This window comes from Solanum lycopersicum, chromosome 4, assembly GCF_036512215.1.
Source record: "Solanum lycopersicum chromosome 4, SLM_r2.1".
Lineage (NCBI taxonomy): Eukaryota > Viridiplantae > Streptophyta > Magnoliopsida > Solanales > Solanaceae > Solanum > Solanum lycopersicum.
This window is the reverse complement of record NC_090803.1, coordinates 61,010,686-61,031,062: the sequence shown is the minus strand read 5'-3', so window position 1 is coordinate 61,031,062 and position 20,377 is coordinate 61,010,686. Positions and strand designations below refer to the sequence as shown.

The 20,377-nt window shown below is 33.7% G+C and overlaps 2 protein-coding genes across 4 annotated transcripts in view; both read left to right on the top strand.

Annotated features, from left to right (window-relative positions):
- The window catches only part of LOC101258364 (midasin), a 45,525-nt gene extending 31,950 nt beyond the window's left edge, over window positions 1-13,575 (top strand). For 2 of the 3 annotated variants that reach the window (XM_010321829.4, XM_010321827.4), the window contains exons 49-77: window positions 4-192; window positions 330-431; window positions 520-744; window positions 855-977; window positions 2,082-2,163; window positions 2,255-2,385; window positions 2,490-2,651; window positions 2,807-2,882; window positions 2,990-3,102; window positions 4,155-4,234; window positions 4,308-4,421; window positions 4,577-4,645; window positions 4,775-4,931; window positions 5,416-5,576; window positions 5,653-5,753; window positions 5,854-6,086; window positions 6,259-6,513; window positions 7,346-7,564; window positions 7,652-7,810; window positions 7,932-8,183; window positions 8,365-8,655; window positions 8,773-8,919; window positions 9,925-10,128; window positions 10,258-11,952; window positions 12,026-12,307; window positions 12,417-12,596; window positions 12,679-12,777; window positions 12,893-13,018; window positions 13,131-13,575. In XM_010321829.4, the coding sequence (XP_010320131.1) occupies window positions 4-192; window positions 330-431; window positions 520-744; window positions 855-977; window positions 2,082-2,163; window positions 2,255-2,385; window positions 2,490-2,651; window positions 2,807-2,882; window positions 2,990-3,102; window positions 4,155-4,234; window positions 4,308-4,421; window positions 4,577-4,645; window positions 4,775-4,931; window positions 5,416-5,576; window positions 5,653-5,753; window positions 5,854-6,086; window positions 6,259-6,513; window positions 7,346-7,564; window positions 7,652-7,810; window positions 7,932-8,183; window positions 8,365-8,655; window positions 8,773-8,919; window positions 9,925-10,128; window positions 10,258-11,952; window positions 12,026-12,307; window positions 12,417-12,596; window positions 12,679-12,777; window positions 12,893-13,018; window positions 13,131-13,163 (6,060 nt within the window). In that variant the 3' untranslated portion in view covers window positions 13,164-13,575. The remainder of the gene's footprint in view (window positions 1-3; window positions 193-329; window positions 432-519; window positions 745-854; window positions 978-2,081; window positions 2,164-2,254; window positions 2,386-2,489; window positions 2,652-2,806; window positions 2,883-2,989; window positions 3,103-4,154; window positions 4,235-4,307; window positions 4,422-4,576; window positions 4,646-4,774; window positions 4,932-5,415; window positions 5,577-5,652; window positions 5,754-5,853; window positions 6,087-6,258; window positions 6,514-7,345; window positions 7,565-7,651; window positions 7,811-7,931; window positions 8,184-8,364; window positions 8,656-8,772; window positions 8,920-9,924; window positions 10,129-10,257; window positions 11,953-12,025; window positions 12,308-12,416; window positions 12,597-12,678; window positions 12,778-12,892; window positions 13,019-13,130) is intronic. The other variant, XM_010321828.4, reaches the window with a different exon arrangement.
- A 3,696-nt stretch (window positions 13,576-17,271) lies between these two features.
- Window positions 17,272-19,021, top strand: HSP16-9 (heat shock protein HSP16.9). Its single transcript, NM_001365608.1, has 2 exons — window positions 17,272-17,582; window positions 18,592-19,021. Exons 1-2 carry the CDS (start codon window positions 17,360-17,362, stop codon window positions 18,858-18,860), a joined length of 492 nt encoding a protein of 163 aa, NP_001352537.1. The 5' UTR covers window positions 17,272-17,359; the 3' UTR covers window positions 18,861-19,021.
- The last annotated feature ends 1,356 nt before the right edge of the window (window positions 19,022-20,377 follow it).

Sequence of the window (20,377 nt, the reverse complement as noted above, 5' to 3'; positions counted from 1 at the left end):
CAGGACGCAATTTATGCCTTCGTGAGATTCCCAAGAGGGTGTGCATCAAAATCTGTTTCGTTTAATGCTGTCAATAACGGCACTGAGCTTTGGCGTTATGATATTGAATTTCCAACAAGCATCTCAGCCCTGGAAATAAATTTGCTGGATAATCTTTTAAATTGTAAACGGAGAGTCAGTACTGATAGCAAGGTATGTGACTGTCTTTTGTTCTTAGGATTGCGTTTATATCTTCAAGTGTATCCTAATAATGGGGAAAATATTGTAATGTCTTCCTCCTTCGGCTTCTCATGCTTTTGCTCATTGTGTTACTCTTCCACTTTTGACAGGTGTCATCCTTGCAACTGAGAATTGCAATGTATCAGAATGTTCTGGTTCGCGTGTTGCATTCTGTTGTTGATGCCCACTTCATGGATACACCGTCCTTTAAGGTGAGGATGATTGTTGCTGTTGTCGGATGTATGTGCTTTGCATTATTCATCCCAATATCATATGGACATAATCTGATTTCTGTTTCAGCTAACGGATAGGATATTTGATGAGTTAGCAAGCAACTGGATGCAAATGAAACTACAAGTCAGAACAACAGAAGAGAATAAAGCTCAACAATTTAGGTTTAAACCGCGTGCATTCAAGATAGATAATATCCTTGAGATTGACATATCAGCTCTTGGTAATTCAGCTTCAGATGAAAGTTTCTTAGAATGGAAGGAGTTCCACTCTAAACAAGAATCTTCTGAGAAAGTAAGCATACACTGTTGGTTTCTTTCTTTTGTGCATCCAGGTGTGGAGCTTTGCTTTGCTGTATCTCTTTCCATTTGATTATCAGTCTAAATGTATTTCTACTCATGTAGCAGTACTCTGACGAAGAACCAGAAGCAATCATGGACGATTGGAACTATATAGAAGGCTCCAGTTTGAATAACATGATCCACGTACACAATGAGTTATTTGGCTCGACTGATATATATCAATATGTAAGTATGCAATGCTAGTTGTATGGAGGTTCTTAGGATGTGTTAGAGAGGGAAAGCTTTAAGCAAAACAGATAATTAGTTTGCTAAGGAGGTAGAGTTCATTTGGTGCATTTTTTATGTTGAGGTGGAATCATTTCATTATCTGGGACATGTTAGGTTCTGATTCTATGATGAGGGATCTCTCTTCAGGCGTGTAGGTGCAACTTTACATAACTTCTGATTTATCATCACTCCTACATATTAGTCTTAATATCAATCATAGATGCATGAGCTGTATTTAAGATGAGAACCGTCACATCAATTTCATATAATTGTTTCCCACTTGCCTTGTGGTATGTTATATGGTAGTTGAAGGTATGTGTTTAATGATGGGGTAGTCGGTAAGTGTATTCTGCTTGTATGAGTGAACATTTTACACTGTTCTTATCTCTCTCAATGTGATGAATTAGTTTATACATCCAAGATGACACTATTTGCCTGCTCACATTTCTGTGTTGCATTGTATGAGAGCTATCAAACTCTCAGATATAAAGCTGGTTGGTACATTGCTGATTAGTATGCAATGGTACTGAATTCACGTTTATTGTCAGGCATGGAACTAATGCTCGTGCAGGGAGTTCTGAAACATTCTGTAACGTTTTTCCTATTTGAAAAAAGAATTGGCTTGTTTCTGTCAGTACTCCAAAACATTTCGAATGTGTGTTCTCTTCTTATGGACCTGATTTATTATGAGGAAGTTAAAATGAAGACCTACTCATTTCTGTTTTTCTTAATCCAGCCTAGATCACTATGTGCTAAGTTATAGTCTCTGAACTTCCTTACGGGGTATGGAATAAATTATTTAGATATTTTCATTTGCATCTGAATCTCCTTTAGGCACATGTAGGATCTGCCGTTGTGTAGGGATGTAAAAGTGCTTTAGTAATGGACACCCTTGGAATTGCATACACTTGTGTTTGTAATGTGTTGTTCTTTTTGTTTTTGTTTCTCTGTATACATGATATACTGGGAAATTATTTTGATCACATAATGTATGTTCTCTCTATATCTATCTATCTATCTATCTTTATGTATTTAAATACTGATCATGGTGTTTGAATTCAGCCTGGATGTTTAAATGTATCTGATGCAAGTAGATTGTCTTCCTTTACTGACTCTTACTTGCTGGGAGCAAAAATGATTAGAGGTAAAACTTGGGAATCAGTTTTTGTGTATGCTTTGATAGTCTTATTATGGGAAAATTGGCTCTAAGCTCTCTGGCATCATTATGCTTGCAGATCTAGAAGGTTTACCATCTTCCTCTTTGGACGCGAAAATTGCACCTGAACACTTGCTTCATCTATGTTTAGAGCATGAATCAAAGTTCTGTTCATCAAATAAGTCTACCTTAGGATACAACTTTTACAAGGTTTTTATTGTTAATATCGTATTTCCTTTTAATTTTCTTGCTTCTTTCCCCACCTTTTGGTTCACCTTATTCACTTCAAAAATTTCTTCTCAATGATGTATTAGGAACCAAATTTCTCTATGTTGGCTAAAATGGTGGATCCATTAGTATCTCTTAAACAACGAATTACACTACTTTTGGAAGAACAGAATGAATATGCTCTTCAGAGAATCTTGGATATAATTGACATGATCTTGGCTATGCCTCTTAGCACCCCATTGGCTAAGGTAGTGTATTATATTTTTGCTTTGGAGAATTGTTTTTCATAATAGGGTGGAGGAAAAAATTGATACGTTCATCGTTCTGGTTACTTGTATGCTCAATGATATCTTTTAAATTGTTGGTCAAATTCTCATTGTTTCTTTCTTTCCTTTCTTTGAAGGCGCTCTCCAGCTTAGAGTTTCTGCTTAGCAGAGTTCGGATGTTACAAGAAACTGTAGCGAAATTTCCATTATCTGGTAATTTACCATACTTTTTTGATAAACATCTGATAATGCTATATCATACATTTGTTTTAACCCTCTCTGTCATCTTTTCTGCATTTCTAAAAATTCTGTTTCCATAGATTTTTTGGACCCCATATTTGCTCTGGTGTGCTCATGGTATAAGTTGGAATTTGAATCCTGTCCTGCTCTGCTTAATGAAGTTGAAGATCAGTTTGAGAAGAATGCAGAGAAGGTAACTTCTATTTCAGTTTTTTGCTTGATTTTTACTCAACACGCCTCCATGCATGTTCTCTTGGGTCTCTCTCTTTCTGCAAGACTTCACAGCACTTCAGTTGCTGGTAAACAAAAAGCTTGTTGTCACAACTATGCAGAAAAAGTCATAGTAATGATGTGAGCTGTGAGTCCTGAGAAAATTATGTTATGCAGATCCAATGAAAAAGATGTATCGTGTGCCAATCAGAAGTCTGGTGATTTCCACAATGTTTTGTTTTTAACTCAGGTCTACCAAACTATCAATGCATATAACTAAAAACACGTCACTTATACAGTATGATGCCATTCAAAAATTAGTATGCGCTTCTGATGAAAATAAATTCATGTGATAATTTGATAAACTGGTAGAATTTGCATGGACTTATAGGTAACGGTATTGAAAGGTTGTGGCACTCCTGAATGTGAATTCTACCATAAGGATTAATATAGAGTGAAGTGACCAATACTATTTTCTTGGATGGGTGATGTAACAGTCAATCAATGAAGTAAGAACCCTGATGATATAGTCATATGACAAGTTATCAATGAAATTCTTTAGGACTTGTTTCAATCTCTATTGACTGTTATCTGCTAGCACTTGTCAATGAATGTGACAGAAGTGGCAACAGTAGATTAGTTTTTTGCACTGATGTTACTTGTGATCTGCATTGTTTTTTAACTAGCAGTTGGAACTTAGATGCATGAGCTGTATTCTTGATTTGAATTTCTTTTGTCTGTGTAGTGTCGTCGTTATCTGAATGACAACTTCTTGTTAATTTATTTTGGCGGTTTAAACATATTTGAGTTTGATATAACCATTAGCTCGAAGCATGTCACAGTGCTTATAAGCAAATGTAGTTTTGCTCATCTGTATTAGACCTCTGGGTGGGCTAATGGTCTTTTATTTTCACATCCACTTTTCTTCCACAGTTGCAGAGCCTTCTGGATTCTATCAAATTACCCAATTTGTAGTTTATATTGTCAGATTACTTTTTCCTTGGATCATCTGTTAACTTTATCCTCAAACTGCAGTTGTGGTTGCCACTATATTCAGTTCTTCGACGTGAGCAGTGTAATGATAGTGATGAATACAACCTAACGACAATTAGAAGGCATGTACACTCTTGGTTTTCTCTCAAAATTTAATACATTTTCATCGCTAATGCTTGCTTATCAATCATTCAGCCTGAAGGAGTTCATTGAGATGTCCAGCATCGGTGAGTTTAAGAAGCGCCTTCAGCTCCTGGTCGCTTTTCATGGGCATATTAGTACGGGTTTAAGGAATGGAACCTATTCAAGGTAGAGGAAAAGATCTCTTTTATGCATGTAAATGTGCTTAGATTCTGTAACTTCAAGCAAATATATGGCACAATGAAACATGTTCATCATGCACGAACTGTGTACTGAAGTGTATATAAACCATTCAAAATGCTGATTTGAGAAAAACTGTGCAGCCTTTGTCTGGAGGGAAGTGTTAAAATCCTCTACAACAGCTTTGGCTTCTATGCACAATTCTTGCCAATGTGAGTTCTCTACTGTGCCATTAAGAAAAGTTGATAATACACTTCAAGCTCTTTTCCATCATGTCTATTTAAAGTGATATTTCTTATTTTTTCTAAATTTTCTTTTCTCTGTCTTTTTTCTTGGGCAAGGATTCTGGAGCACATTGGAACTAATAGAAGGAAAATTGAGGTAGAGGTAAATGAGCTTGTTAAGCTATGCAGATGGGAACGTTTCGAAGATTACTTAAGTATAGAAAGTTCCAGGAGAACCAGGCAGAAGCTCAGAAAGATCATGCAGAAATACACTGTGAGTCATGCTATTTTTATTGACTCGTCTTAAAGTTGATTTTTCATCTATCATCTGTTGCTGCACAACTGGGACTGGAATAAGTGGAACTTATGTTAGGTGTGTCCTTATAGCTTGAGTCTATGTAGCTTTGCCTAATGATTTCCTCCGTGATTTCTCTACCTGTACATTCAACTAATCATCCATCACTCTGAGTTTGTACTTTGTCATCTTGTTCTTTAAAATTTACTTTTTGTAGATTATGATGTCAGTGTTCTGCTACGGTTTGATACTACCAAACTTAACTTTCTAATTATTTCTTGCTTTTCTTGGTATATATTTGTTATTTTTATTTGAGCGTGTGAATGTGGCATAAAATGTCAATTAAGACTTATCTCAACATTATAAATCTATACCTGTGTTGCACTCTTTGCCAATTGAAATAGTTTATCTTATGTAAATATTTCTTCTAGCTCTTCTCATGCATTTTGATTTACTTATGTAGGACCTGCTGCAACAACCTGTTATGCTTTTAATCAACCAAGAAGCAAAACGAAGTGGGATAAATCCCCAAAGTACAGATGAACCTAGTCTCTTGGATTCTTTTGATAGGAGCAGAGCTCTTCTAAATATTGTCCTAGATCAGAAGCAGTCAAAAATGGACAGGTGATCTTGTCTCCTGCTTGCTATCTTTTAATTAGTTCCCTTGAAGTCTTATCAACTTGCTGCTTTTCAATCACAGCCCTTCATGGTTTTCCGATTGGTGGAAGAAAGTAGAGAATGCTGTACATGGTTTGCACCTCGATGTATCAACAGATACGGATCTTTCTAGGCTCGTAGAAGGTTTGTTTTCCTCGTTCCTATGACTGTGTTCAGGCAACATATAATTCTACATTTCCTATTGTTGAAGATTCTGAAAGTTGCATATTTCAAAATCAATCAGGGGTTGCAAATGTCATCAAAGATGGTCAGGGCTTCAAGTCTTCATGCCTGTTATATCTGGATGAGTGGAAGCAACTCAGGCAAACAATCGAGGAAGTATGTGGTACTGCTGTAGACTGTCTTGATGTTTGGGTGGATGCAAGCAAGAAAATGGGAAAGAGAAGGGTATTCTCTGATTTTCTAAAGCTCTTGGATAGCTGTGGTCTATCAAAGCACAGAGCCTTGTTTATGGAGGTACATATAAGTTAGTCCATGGTCTTCCCATAATATGTTCTTTACCTTATTTCCCATCATATCTTCATCCAAGTGTTCATTTCATCTGAATCTTCTTGTTTATTGTAATTTTTCATTTCCAGCGTCTGATAACTTCTTGGTCTTTCTCTCATGTCCTTTTCATTGTTTTCAGGAGCAATGGAGAGTCAATATATTAATGTGCTGGTTCCTCCAGCCGTCTTATGATATTCAACATCTACTCCTAACACAAGGTCCACTGGCCTCTAAAGATTCTGAAGTTAGTCGCGGGCAGCTCCAATGTTCACTAGATGAGAGTTTGGAAACCAAATGGAAAACGGCTAACCTGTACTATTTTAAGAGCATCAACTCGGTGCATGTTTTGCAGCAAATTTGCCTAAATTTCCATAAGGATTTTACTCTTGAGCAGGTAACATATGTTAACTGATGTTACTAAAATTAGATTATCATGTCAATTCTACCTCATCATGGCTGATTTAATTTAATTCTTGCTGACTAAGTAGCTCGGACTCTTCATTTTCGGTGCCGCACCTGTATCGACACAAAATGGGTGTAGGTGTGGTATCCATACCCGAACTGGTCAATCAGTTATGGGTAGTTTGAGCAAAGTCGATGTAGGTATTTCGGACAGATTCAATGAAAATTGTAATCAAATCAAGAGCTAAGATGAAATTGAAGAAAATGGAATACCTTGTATATAGAATTTTACGGCACTTCGTTTCCTTTATTCTCCTTAAGTTGTCCACGTAATATCTCATAATTTTGGTTATATAACTCCAATTTTAGATATTTGAATTACTTCTAGCTGAATCATTAGTATCCATACCTTGATCCATATTACCGAATCTAAAACTTTAGATCATGTATGATCCGACCTCTAGACTGCACCTATCAAAAACTCGCACCAGAGTTCGAGCAGCATAGCTTTCTTGTCAAAACAATAAACAAACATAGGAGGTTGTGACAGGTTGATGGCCAACATAACATTCAGAATAATCTAATAATCCTTACAGCTGAAGCACCTAAATAGACTAATGGATAAGGAGTTTCCATAAAAGCCGACTCCAACTAATTTGGACTGATCCATAGTTGATATTTTGATTGACAAACCCCATTTACTGAGTCAATTACGTCTTATATTAGTTTTACTTGCTCGTTCGATTATCTATTTGCTTTGAGTTGTTTTTGTTTTTGCATTTGTACCTCTTTCTTGGTTATAATTTCACTTTCTTTTAATGCAGGTTAACAAGTCTGGATCTTACATTGACCACCTCACTAGCATTCAACAAGAGCAACGGGAGGTCGCATATGCTTTTTCTCAGCGACTCAAATGTTTGAAAGAATTGTTGTTGCCTTTGGCTAGCTTATCTTCTGGTAATATCCCTTTCACAAATGCGACATGTGATCAATCATTTGCCAAAAATCAGTATTGCATATACAAGTGTCTTTGGCAACAAAAGGTACGTTAACTTCTTTGTCTGATTTCAAATTCCCCCTCTTTCTGCTTGTTTCAATGGGTAATTGGAAGTTCAATTCATATTTTGCAGCAACTTTTTGATAACTTGTATGGCATGTTGTATGAAGAGCACTTGTTTGTGCAAACTATCGAAGGTTTCCATTTGAATACTTGTCCAAGTGTTAAAGATAGTGCAATGCAGATTCGCCTTTTCATTGAGAAATATTTGCCCATCGTTCAGGAATCTAAGGTTTACATACTCTTCTAGTTGTCACTTTTTTCGAACAGATTTTTGTACGTTCTAGTTCTTCTTACACTTAGGCATGCTATTAAAATTCAGTTGCACTTACTAGTTATGGGAATTATGGCAGGATTTGTTGGACAGTTATCTTATTGGCATTCATGGAGTTCGAAGAATGGAAGAAACTCCATTACATCCTATTGCCATCACGAAGGACATGAAGCAGTTGGTATATAAGAATTTTGATTTAGTCAACGACTTTAAGGTTGCCTTCCGTGCTTTCCACGGACAAGATGGAGTTGGAGAACCCGTTAAGGATATCGTGCATGGAAACTCCGTTAAGGATATCCTGCTTGGAAACTTTGAGGAAATATTTGACAAGGTCTACCAATGCTCTATGCTTTACTGACAGTAACTTTTTAAGTAGTTGGAGAACTTTAAACTGATTTTGCTGCAAGTCATCAAATGAACTTACGTGTTAAATTGTGATATTTTGATTAAAGTTTGCGTATATTATTGTCAACAAAATGCATTCCAATAATCAGTACTTTTAAACATTTCAGTCCAACTTCATGCATAATCAATTTAGATCAAGAAGCACATCTGAAGAAAGGGCCCAAGATTTCATCCACTATCCAGGCGATACCACTGCACTTCAAGCTGAATTTGACAACTCCTTGGTGAAAACATATAGAGCTATCATAGAAACTTTGAAAGGTCTTGTGACATTGAAGAATGGTCGTGCTCCTTCTGATGGTGTGAATATCAATGCTTTGAAAATTCTCCTCGAATCAGCAACAAGGCATCTACAATCAGATCTTAGCGATCGATTAGTGAATAGTATTCATCTTGGAGTAAGTAATATATGATTCATTAACCTTTATCATTTTAAAAAAAAGTGACCTTATTCATTATATCTGTCAGGTACAAATACCAGCTTTGAATTCTGATTTCCTTTCATTTTTATACAGGGAGAGTTGTTGAACCGTTACAGCGCCGGAAATGCAAATTCCTATTCAGATGTAAGAGGACATGTAGAAAATCTGTATTCACTGTTGGATGTGATCATTGCCTTCGGCGATGGTCTTCTGCATGATTTTCTTATCATGCATAGAATGGTAAGTTTTGCTTGACTGCCCTATTACTTCTGGTTATGTGTGATGTGTGGTTAAGGTCAATATATTATATGCTTCTTCCGATCAATTTTCCTCCCTTTGCCTCCCTCCTAAATAAGTTATGTATTCATTCTAGAATGTTGTTATTGCCTTTAAGTGATGGCTCTTGTCATTTAAGTTGCACGGGCTCTTCACTTTTGATGCCGCAGCCGTATTGGTTTCTTCAAAAATACACTACTTTTGGCGAATCTGACACGCAACCGTTGGCATTTTCGAAGAGTCCGAGCAACATAGCTTGTCATGCGTAGGATTTTGTATGGGCTGCTTCTTCCGATCAATTTCCTCCTTTGCCCCCGCCCTTCCCCCACAGACAAAACCTTCCTTTTACTAGGGTAAATATTTCACCCCACACCCAACATATAAAAGAAGAAAAAATAGTCTGGAAGCCTGGTCGAATTTCAATTTCCTTGGTAAATTGCCCAGTTCACATAGGACCCTAGTTATTCTATCAGTGTTTACGTTAGATAAGATGTAGTCAAAAATAGGTATTCATTAAACTACTGCAACCCGAGTGTATGAACTTCTCTTCTTGCTCTAAGAAATACTTGTGACTAACAATAAGAAAAACAGTAAACTTGAACTAGAAATAGATCCCTAGATGATAAAAGAGACAAGAAGGTATGAATGGGGAGTTCCTCTGTTCTTATATAAGTGAAAAGCAAAAAGGACATTCGAAATGAGGAGTTCCTCTGTTATGTAAGATAGCTAAGTTGAGTCTGACCAAGTTATTGGATTTATTTATCAAGATCAACACACACACACATCCAGAGATCTAATTAAGCAGCCTGGACTATTTCAATAGTAAAATCAGTATAGTCATACTGGTTCAGACACTTTCTGAACTAGATGACATTAAGGAACACTGTTATCTCCAAGGTCTAGTTTTTTCTCTATAGCTACTTTGTTTCGTAGTCATTATTTATTAACATTTCTCGATGATTTTGACAGCTATCTATGATGACCCATGTGCTGGCAAACATTTTTGCTTCACTATTTGCCAAAGGTTTTGGTACAAAAGAAGAGGACACAGATGATGCCAACCAAGATTTAATTCAAGATCAAAGTGGAACAGGTATGGGTGAGGGTAGCGGAATGAATGATGTCAGTGATCAGATAAATGATGAAGATCAGCTCCTTGGCACTTCCGCTGATGTAAGGATATGACAAGCATACCTGTTATCTTTTGCTTTCACTTTTCTCCCTTCTCTTCCAATCTGTTTTTCTTTATTATACAATAAGAGTAATAGTATGGCTCACACCTTCTCGGTTCTGTTTTTGTAGAGAGATGAAGAGAACACTTTGGGTGACGCTCCAAGTAAAACTGACAAAGGAATTGAGATGGAGCAAGATTTTGTCGCTGATACCTTTAGTGTTAGTGAGGATTCTGGGGATGATGAAGACGGCAATGAAGAAAATGAAGAAATGGAATCTGCTATGGGGGAAACTGGTGATCAGGGTGAAGCAGTTGATGAGAAACTATGGGACAAAGGTGAGGATAATCCTAGTACTGCAGATGAGAAGTACGAAAATGGCCCATCAGTAAGAGATAGTGGTATCGACAGAGAGCTTCGAGCAAAAGATGATGCTTCTGAAGCTGCTGATGAAGCTGGAGGACTTGATCTTGACAAGTCAGAGGAGCAAGCTGATGAAAATGGAAATGATGAAACTTGCGAAGAAATGGAAGACATAAATATGGACAAAGAGGATGCATATGCAGATCCTACTGGATTGAAGCTTGATGAACATGAGCAAGGTCCTGAAGATGATTGTAATATGGATGAACCTGGGACTGCTGAACCAATGATCGAAGATGATTTGGACCAGCAAGGCAATCCTGCTGATGAAAATGAGGGAGATGAAAGAGCTGATTCAGATGCAACTTTTGATGAGGCAGACCCTGAGCATTTGGATGAAAGTTCTGGAGGAGCTGGCGAAGAAGGTGATCCTGCAAATGACACAAAAAAGGAACCAACAACAGAAAATAGAGAGATGCTGCAATCGGACACTTCTCAATCTGTGGGTGATAATGTCCCAACTGCTGCATCTGAGCCTAGAGGTGAATATAATCAAGCAAATTTAAAAGATGCTGCTCCTGAAGCGAAGGGATCTGATGTTAGTGGGCTTCAACATGACCTTGCTCCCATGAGAGGTTTGCCTGATGCCTCTATGGTTGAAATCATGGCTTCTGATTCTTCAAATGGACAAAAGCTGGGCAGTGATCAACCTGAAAATCCTTTACCTCCAGCTGATTCATCACGTCAAAGGATTCAACCTAACCCTTGTCGTAGTGTGGGTGATGCCTTTGAGGGGTGGAAAGACAGAGTCAAAGTCTCCCTTGACCTCCAGAAGAGTGAAGCTCCAGATGATTTGGCTGCTGAAAATGCAAATGAATATTCATATACTGCTGAATTTGAAAAGGGAACAGCGCAAGCACTTGGGCCAGCAACAGCTGATCAAGTAGACAAAAATGTACATGGGAACGATCTTGAAAGAGAAACTGCAACTATGGAGAGAAAAGATGACATTTCTGAAATGGAGATTGAGAGGCATCTGTCTGAAGCACACACTATCAGTAATTCTGCTTTAAGTTTCAGCAATGACAAGGGCAAGGGATCAGAGATGATGAACACTGAGGAGCAACTGGAATCACCATCTGAAGTTGATACTAGAGATGGTACCACTGTCCCTAGTTTGTCCCAGAGTATGGTGTCTGTGAACAGGTCCTTTTTGTCTGAGGACATAAATCGGCTTAGCGAGCTCTCGGTAGATGATGACAACCTGGGCAAGGCCCGTAACCTTGAGGAGGTGTCCAATGAGATGAGAGAGAGTGCCCAAACACTCTGGAGAAGTTATGAGCTTCGAACTACGAGGTTGTCTCAGGAGTTGGCTGAACAGTTGCGTTTGGTAATGGAGCCGACTTTAGCTAGCAAGCTCCAGGGAGATTACAAGACCGGGAAAAGAATTAACATGAAGAAGGTAGTCTTCAGTGGCTCATATTTCCTTTTTATTGGAGAGAATAATATTCTAATCTTCTACTATCTATTGCCAGGTAATTCCATATATAGCAAGTCATTACCGTAAAGATAAGATATGGTTAAGGAGAACTCGGCCAAATAAACGGAATTACCAAGTGGTAATTGCCGTGGACGATTCCCGCAGCATGTCTGAGAGCGGTTGTGGAAGTTTAGCCATTGAAGCATTGGTGACTGTTTGCCGTGCAATGTCTCAGTTAGAAATAGGACAGCTATCAGTTGCAAGCTTTGGTAAGAAGGGGAACATTCGCATATTGCACGATTTTGATCAGTCATTCACTGGAGAGGCTGGTATCAAGGTTCGTTTGTGTTCACACATACATCCTTCTCCCAATGGGTCGCATTTATTAGTTTGGTGATTTTGATAGAAGTTGACTGGCATATTGTTGCTGTTCTATGTATCTACAGATGATCTCTAGTTTGACTTTTAAGCAAGAAAATACAATAGCAGAGGAACCGATGGTTGATCTTTTGAAGTACTTGAATAACATGCTTGATGCCGCAGCTGCTAATGCCCGGTTACCATCTGGACACAATCCGCTAGAGCAGCTTGTTTTGATAATAGCTGATGGCTGGTTTCATGAGAAGGTAAATTTCTTTGGTGAAGTGTTGGTGAAGTTGCCACCTTTCACATTTCTATTTACTCATTTTATTTTACTTTTTTTTGTAGGAGAACATGAAACGCTATGTCAGAGATCTCTTGAGCAAAAAACGGATGGTCGCATTTCTTGTGGTGGATAGCCTACAGAAATCCATATTGGACCTTGAGGTGACCACTGAACTTTTTTTTTTTTTTTTGCATTAGGTTCTTGATCTTGTACTTTTTCATAGTTCTTGAAGTAAGAAAATTTGCCAACATGATTGATTTTCTCGCCCCTTTCCAGGAAGCCACCTTTCAGGGCGGAGATGTTAAGCTTTCGAAGTATTTGGATTCATTCCCCTTCCCTTACTATGTTGTGCTCAAAAACATTGAAGCACTTCCCAGGACGCTTGCTGATTTATTAAGACAGGTGACTATATATCTCAACAAGCGATTACTATCTTTCAATTCTAGATTTGTTTAACTGAGTTATTGTTGATAACGCAAGTACTGAATCATGATCTTGGTTTTCCTCCATGCAGTGGTTTGAGCTTATGCAACACTCAAGAGAATAGGTTTGCCTAATTTTACACAATGTCAAAACTCAGAGAGATGTACATAATATCTTCCTCAGCCTTTTGGCTCAGATCAAGTGTACATATGATACATGTATTTAGGACAAGCTCAGTAAATCACATCCTCGCAATCTGTCTCCTTACCGGATAACACACAGTGAAGCTTTTCTTGGCTTTCGCTTTATGTTTTCCCCTCTCGGAGGGGGTGAAGGGGTGGGGGGAGCTTCTGTTTGAACTGGTGCTCTGTATAGCTCTGTATAGGCAAAATGGCCTCTTCCTACCTTCTTTTCATGTTGTAACTATGAAAAACTTACCTTAATAGTGCCAAAGTAAAAATAGTATACAAGCTTCAGTCTTCTGATCAGTTTCTGGGCTGGCAATTTAATGATAACCAATGTGGTTGCTTTTTTCACTTCTTTTCTTTTGTTACTGATATAGCATTTTACAAAATCAGGTGAATTCCAGATTTTAACAAATTCAACCATGTAAATGTTCTTGCTAATATTTGTGACAGGGGATTTAACATTGACAAGGTGAAAATAAGCGTTGGATTAGACCAGATCCAATCCAGTCTTACCTCTGTTCTTTCTCATGTTACTTAATGGAAACAACTGTGAATTGCAGTTGAGATAATGGTAACAGTGTCAATGATACAGATACAAATGATGATACATAAAACAATTGAGCAAATGAATATAAATGAAATATGTATTGTTACGAATTTCAACAAAACAATGAAATTGTATTTGTTAATATAGTTGATATAACTGATTTGCATGAACGAATCGAATAGAATAGCCTTTGATACAATTGTGTTCATAAAACAATTATAGATTAGATATATAGATTATTTACTTGCCTCTCCTTCTCCTTTCTTAATTTTACTCTCCTCTTTCCTCATGACACATAATTATAAATCATAGCTATAAAAAGTATAATTATATTTCAAACTAGGTAATTTGTCTGTGCTTCACGCGATCATAAATAATAATTGAGTTGAACTTGCAAATTTCTTTTATTAATATTATTACATCATATATTATTATAAGTAGGAAGATTTTAAGTTCAAAGTTGGATTACAAAAATGTCCTTCATCAATTTTTTAAATTAATTTTTTTTTACTAATTTTTATAATAAAATCAATAATGACAATTAAACTAGATCAAATACATTATTAGATGTTACAACTTATCATTTTCCATTTCTTAATGAATTTGATTGTTAAAACTTTTTAGCTTCTACCATTAATCACATTCATGAACAAACCTTTCATGTACTTAATTTCTTCCTTATAAATTGGATAAAAAATATTAATCCACCACACTTTGTATTTCATCATCTAATACTTCTTACGTAAGGAGTATTTTTTTGCTGGTCACTATTTTTCTTGTCGATTTGTGCCTTCGTTCATTTTTTATTTTCATGGTTGTTAGAGATACACATAATCTAATAGTTCTTATAATATTTTTTATTGGTCACTATTTATCTTATTGGTTTGTGCTTTTCATTCATTTTTTTTATTTTAATGATTGTTGGAGTATTTATGTCCCAAGAAACTTCAGCCTTGGGGTCTTAGTTCTAGCCTTACAAGTTGCTCATCATTCCCTCATAAAATTGTTGATATTTTAGTTTAGGCAGAAAGTAAACACTAAAAAGAGTTTATTTTATATGTACAAAAAACACATATAGGAGTACATCAGACAATGTTGATCAATTTTATATCTTGGGTCTATATAAATTATAACAGTAACAGAGGTAAAACATGCAAGGCACGTTTTCAGAACTAGTACATTAATAATAATGGGAAATTGGTTCTTAAAGAAACATTAGCAATATTTCAATAGAAATTCAATCATTTGTCATTATCAATAACCCAAGAACCTCACGTAGGCCGAAAAGGGGTAGAAAAGAAAATTATTTATAAAATAAGTTATGAAGGATAATAGGATCTTAGTATAGTATAAATGTTTCTCTGAGATTTCGGATATAAGTTGGAGGTACTTATGCATTTTTCAAGAAAAATAAAGAAGAAAATAAGAATATATATACAAATATGTTAACATATTTAAAAAATGAAATTACACTTGAACATGAAAGCAATTATAACTTGGAACTTGCTTAATAAATTTCTTCAATTGATAAGTGAGAAATTTCACATCTATGTTAAAACAGATAGTATGTAAGATTTTATATAATACTTTTAAGTTATAGAATTTCAAAATAAGAATTCTTGAAACCAAGTAACAATATTTATATATTTTTCTGCACAATGAATATGCATACTATATGTGTATGTGTTCAAATAACTAAAGACAATAACTTTGTAGAAACATAAATAACAGAGTTAAAAACATGTATTCAAAAATAACAATTAAAATCATATGTATGAATAAATGAGTGTAAAAAGACATATCAGGATATGTAAAAATAGAATGAAATAGAAAGGAAAAATTGAGTCCACTAAAAGCATCATGTCCATTTAAGAAAATTAATCCCCTCTAATATCATAGGTTTAAAGAATTATATCTTCTCAAGATGGAACAATTTTATTCACCAACTTATTGGTATAAAAATAGTGGTGTCAGTAAGTCACCCAACATGAGCTAAGCACACAAATATTTAATTTTACGGAAGTAGAAGAAGAATATCAAATTTTTTGTTGTTTTAAAATGAGAAAGAATTCCGCTATTTATAGACAACAAAGTGTAGTGTGAACAAATGTTTATTGTGCCTTATCAGAAATGTTACAACTATTTCAAAAAGTTGCTACCCTTCGGAAAGTTCATAATCTTTTCATAAAAGTACCAACTCTTTATTAAAGTCGTAACTTTTCATAAAAGTCACAACTTTTGAAAGAATTCGCAACTCTTTATTAATGTCACAACTTTTCATAAAGTCACAACTCTTAATTGAAGTCGCAACAATTCATGAAAGTCACAACTTTTGAAAGAAGTCGCAACTCTTCATTAGAGTAATAATTTTTCATAAAAGTCGCATCTTTTCATAAAAATGGAAGTCTAGTTTTAAAAATAAATAAAATTAAAAGAAATTCTTACTTGCGATAACGCCATATAAAAATGCCTACGATTCTTTTTTTATATAAATATATGTTTTTTTGAATTTGCTCTTCATTTAATCCATTCCAATGAAACATAGACTAAACGATCATTATTTATTCAAATAAAATAGAATAATAAAAGTAGTTGTCTAAAGGATCATTGCCTCATTCCCACGTCCACCTACAAAGTATATATATCTTCGCATTTATGAATTTTGGTGTAAGTACATTTTGTATTAGGCCTTTAAAAATAATCCGAAGTATAAGTATTTAATGTTAGGGTAAAATATAAAAATATATATATAAAGATTAAAATATGTTATTGAATTTTTAGAAAGAGCTCATTTTATGTCGATCATACTGTTAAAGTAAGTGCCCATTTATGCTGTTATTTTTTAACAGTAATTTTACAAAATCATTTTTGATACGTGACCAATTGTAATTTGGCCACATCATCATTTTTAAAAATAAAATATTGTAATTAAATTTTTTAAATTTTTTTATTTAAAAAATTGATGACGTGGCCGAATTATACATCAATTATTTTAGTAAAAAAATAAAATTTTGAATAAAAATTGAATAATTTTTTTTTAATTAATAAATTGGTGACATGGCAGAATTATAATTGGTCGCATGTTAAAATGATTTTGCAAAATCATTATTAAAATAATAACATGAATGAGCCAAACATTTAACTAATGACATAAATTTTTTTTGAAAATTTAATGACATATTTGAGTTTTTTTTTTTGATATTTAAAAAATAACAAGTAAAAATAAAAATATATTTTAAGAATAAGTGTCGAGTATGTTCAAAACTTATTCTGGAAAGTTAAAATAATGCAACATTCCAGAGTTTTAGAGCTGTGTTCATTCATGTTCATTGAACAATTTACGTGTCACTCAGCAAACTATTAAATTAAAACACTATAGCTAAGTGGCATAAAAATAAATAAATACGTGGCTAAGGCAAAATCAAACAACACACACATAATATACAAGTGATACCAAAACACATAAATTTTGTATCAGTATATATAGATAGAGATAGCTGTATTTATTTCTTGGAAGCAAGAAATAAAATGAATTGAAGTGGAAAAATAAGAAAAATTTGTTATTTGAAGAAAAAAAATATTAATATGGCATCATCAATAGGACCATGGTTGGGTGGTGGTGGACGAAGTAGAGATATGGATTTTGTAAGCCCATTTTCATCTGATGTATTGGGCCTGGGCTTTGGTGGTGAATTGGGCTTTGGTAATGGATTGGGCTTTAGGAATGATGAAATTTCTGCTTTGGCCCATGCTAGTGTCGACTGGCGTGAAACTGATCAAGCTCATGTTTTTCTTGTTGATATTCCTGGTTAACCATCTAATCCCTTCTATAACTTTTTTTTTTTTTAATGATATAATTGCGTTTTATAGTTATAATTTTAATAATCGTGTTTATAGTTAATAGTTTTGTTTCTTACGATAGGTTGTGATTTATATATTTCTATTTTGTTTAGAAATTTTTAAATTATCGTTTGTATATTTCTTTTGTCAATATATAAATTAGGTAGTTCATTTATTTAAAAAAAAATAAAAGCCTGATTTTGTTTCAAAACAATGACTTTTTTGGTAACTTTTCACGTAGAAATTTAGAATTTTTTCAAATTATCGTTTGTTATATTTCTGTTTTTGTCAATAGATAAATTAGGTAGTTCATTCATTTAAAAAAAAACTAGTTCTGTTTCAAAACAATGATTTTTTTACAAACATTTTAATTTTAATTTTTTATTTGACATATTTAAAACATTAAAGGACATTTTGGTATATTTAATATACTTTTAATTTTTCTTTTTAACTTCGTTTTTAATTAGGATTTTTTTAAAAAAATAGAGGGAGTATGATTTTTTTTTTAAAATAGAGGGAGTATGATTTTCCATAAATCATATACAAATATTTCATATAAAATTTTTGAATTTTTATATCATCAGGATTTGAATTACACAATTACAAAAAATTTTGGATTTATATAAGGATTTGAATGATATAAATTTTATATTTATACAAATCTTGAGAATCTCAAGAATTGAGAAACTTTTAGTTAAGAGGAATATAGAAAAAATTTACGTGTATTAATTTAATTTTCATTATTATATAATTTTAATGAAGTAAAAACACATTTTAATTAAAGTTTAAATTATAAATAGAAAAAAATTACTGTAGTAATTCAATTTTCATTATTATATAATTTTAATAAAATAAAATACATTTTAATTAACGTTTAAACATACGACATGTGTGTATTTGAATTAGATTGCATGTATTAGATTGGTGTAAATTTTCGGATCCATAACAAGTGGATTGGATTTTGAAATGGTACATAGGTGTGAAGAAGGAAGATTTAAAGGTTCAGCTCGAAGATAACATATTGGAGATTAGCGGTGAAAGAGTAAAAGAGGAAGAAAAAGGCGATGACAAGTGGCACCGCGTGGAGCGTAAACGTGGCAGTTTCTGCAGAAAATTCCGGCTACCGGAAAATGCCAACGTGGAAGGTATAAGTTGTGGGCTTGAAAACGGAGTTTTAACAGTGAATGTACCCAAAAAAGAAACACAGCAGGTTCCAAAAAATGTTAAGGCTATAAACATAACTTAGTTTTTGCGCCTGTGAATATAGTATGTGTGTATTAAGGCTTTTAAATAAGTGGATCACTTGTATGTACAAATTAAAAATATCAAATAGTATTTTTTACATTTTGTGTGATTATTTAATGGCCAATTGTGTCCATATGGTCTTTACTAATATTTACTTTTAAAAGAATAATTCTTGAATTTCATGATCTGGGTGTTAAAATTTTTTATCAGTTTAGTGTATTTAGATTTAATTTTTCTCAACAAAATTGTGTCCATCTGGTCTTACTAATATTCATAATTCATTTTAGCTCTTAACTTTTTAGAAGAATAATTCTTCAACTTTGTGAATTTTTATACATCAACAAAGGTTGTCCTAGAAGTTTTTATCAATATACGTTAAAATGTATTAGATTTAATGTCCAGAAACATGTACAAGATGTTTTTTAAGTCTTAAAATGTATTAGATTTAATGTCTAGAAAGATGTACGAGATGTTTTTTTAAAGTCTTTTAGGGATATGTACAAAGAATATTAGTTATTAAAATATATTAAATTTAATGTCTCTAATATTTTAAATTTAATGTCTCTAATGTTCTTTTAGGAACATGTATAAAGAGAGTATTACTCGCTAAGAGAGTATTAATTGCTGTTAAAATATTATATTTAGCGACACAACTGCAATCCAAAAACTAAAATCGATCTTAAAAGCAGTCAACCTATTTAGTCTTTAGCCTGAAGCCCTGAACTCTTGAGATTAAATAATTTTGCAAATACAAAAAATGGAGAGTCAGATTTTTCATTATTATTAATTTTTGTACCATTAGGGTCATTTATTGGGATAATTTTACTTTTAACTATTTGATTTATTGGATATTGAGTTTTATATTTTTTATAATCTGCTAGCTAATATGTAAGATATTGATTAATTTGCTGACAGAATAACAGATGGTATATCGACTAATTTCTAATCTACATGATATTTTTTTTTATTATCCGATGGTTAAGTGGTGATCTATTGACTAATTTCTAAAGTTTTATGGTATTTATTTTCGATAAATGCACCTTATAAAATGGACGATTTTTAAACGACAACAAATTATAAGTTGATTTAGATTTTCAACTGATTGTTTATATTTTCATTGTCACGTGAAAACATTTTTATCAATGACGCGATATATTGTTGCATATTTTTATTCCTTTTTTTTGAATTTCATGAAAAATTTCATTCTATCTCTCTCGTTACGAATAAAAAACTAGAATGAAATCCAGACAAATTTTTTTTGAGTTTTGCTGATTTGTTTTCTTTTTTTTAAAGCAAAATAGTTAATTATTAAAAAAATTGTAAATAAGCGATATATTGTTGCATATTTTTCATGTATAAATCCTAACTTTTTTTCTGAGTTCGCTGACTTGTTTTTTTCTTTTTTAAAGAAAAATAGTTAATTATTTTAAAAAAAATGTAAACAAGTTTTCATAACTTCATGACTTTTGCCTTTAGGAGTTACAAACAAAGGGAAAAATATATAATTTCTTTTATATC

Coding starts and splice junctions, on each gene's coding strand:
- HSP16-9 (NM_001365608.1), top strand. CDS start 17,360: ATGGCATCATCAATAGGACCATGGTTGGGTGGTGGTGGACGAAGTAGA. Junction 17,583..18,591: donor TTTTCTTGTTGATATTCCTG/GTTAACCATCTA, acceptor AATGGTACATAG/GTGTGAAGAAGGAAGATTTA.